The 1,149-nt window shown below is 55.8% G+C and overlaps 1 protein-coding gene across 1 annotated transcript in view; it reads left to right on the top strand.

Annotated features, from left to right (window-relative positions):
* Positions 1-506: 506 nt before the first annotated feature.
* LIPG (lipase G, endothelial type) overlaps positions 507-1,149 on the top strand; it is a 22,138-nt gene continuing 21,495 nt past the window's right edge. The window contains exon 1 of the mRNA XM_006919907.3: positions 507-639. Within this exon, the coding sequence (XP_006919969.1) occupies positions 543-639 (97 nt within the window). The 5' untranslated portion in view covers positions 507-542. The remainder of the gene's footprint in view (positions 640-1,149) is intronic.

Below are 1,149 nucleotides of genomic sequence, written 5' to 3'. Positions count from 1 at the left end.
GGGAGTGGGCACTAGGAGAAAGTGGGGTGGCTGGAGCGCGGCAGCCCGCGCACGGAGCAGGCTGGGCGAACTCAAGGCTGCGCGTGCAAAGAGTCCACGTGGTGGGTGTGCGGCGCTTTCATTCAAACTTTGGGGAGTCTCGGTTCTGGCGTCAGCGAAGGTGTGACCAATCAGAGTCCGGGGACGGGAATAAATTATGCAAATCACCATCTGGCGATGGGTCAGATGACTCCGATAGTTTAAAAACTTACCTCGCGGGGAGCTCGCAGTGTGACAGTGGCGAGCCCTTGCTTTCCGGGCTGGCGACACCGGTGAGGGCAGATCTGGTTCTGGTCAAGTCCCTTCACACTCCCTCCACCGCCTGGCTGCTCAGTTTAGCCAGGTTTTAATTTTTCACTTTTTCCACCTTCAGCTGTCTGGTCAAGAGAAGGTGCCCACTTCGAGTCTTATCCGCTCGGAGTGCTAGAAACCCAGAGAGCCAGAGAGGCATTTTTTTTTTTTTTTTAAACCCTGATTCGTGGAAGGGGGTGTGGCGGGGAAGGATGAGAAAGTTCATTCCTCTGCTCTGCCTCTGGAGTGTCTATTGTTGCTTTGCCGCGGGAGGCCCCGCAACCCTTGGTCCAGAGGGACCGCTGCAAGGTAACGTGCACTTCTTTTTATTACCCCATCAACTGCTTTTCTGTGCCGGACCCCTCTGTCTTGACCGGTTTTCAGTCCCTCCTGGTTCCTGCAGAATCCTTCCTTTCTTGATGCGCTATTTGCTCCTCATCAGCCTTGCAGTTCACTTGTTCCTTCGCGCTTCTGACGAGGGCATCCCTAGTAGAGCATCGAGAGGTCGCAGGCTGGCGGGTGCCCTCGTCCGCTCGCTCTCGCCTTACCCTCCCCTCTTCCATTAAGTGGGTCCCTTGATCCGTGCTGTCCAGTCAGCCCGACTGGCTGGCCAGCAGCTCTCCGAGCTTGTCCTCCCTCATCTTTGAACCTGGAGGTTTGCGAGTCAAGAAAGTTGTCAGAAAGAGCTCTCTTACAAGGCACTCCTCCTTCTCGTCTCGGTGTGTTTTGCAAGTTAAGGTGGCAGGAAGTATCTGGTGAGCGACTTGTGCCCAGAAACTGCTGGGTTCATTCCCCCAGGTCGCCAGCCTCCTCCTCCTC

This window comes from Pteropus alecto, unplaced genomic scaffold (genome assembly GCF_000325575.1).
Source record: "Pteropus alecto unplaced genomic scaffold, ASM32557v1 scaffold146, whole genome shotgun sequence".
Classification (NCBI taxonomy): domain Eukaryota; kingdom Metazoa; phylum Chordata; class Mammalia; order Chiroptera; family Pteropodidae; genus Pteropus; species Pteropus alecto.
This window is presented reverse-complemented; position numbering and strand designations above follow the sequence as displayed.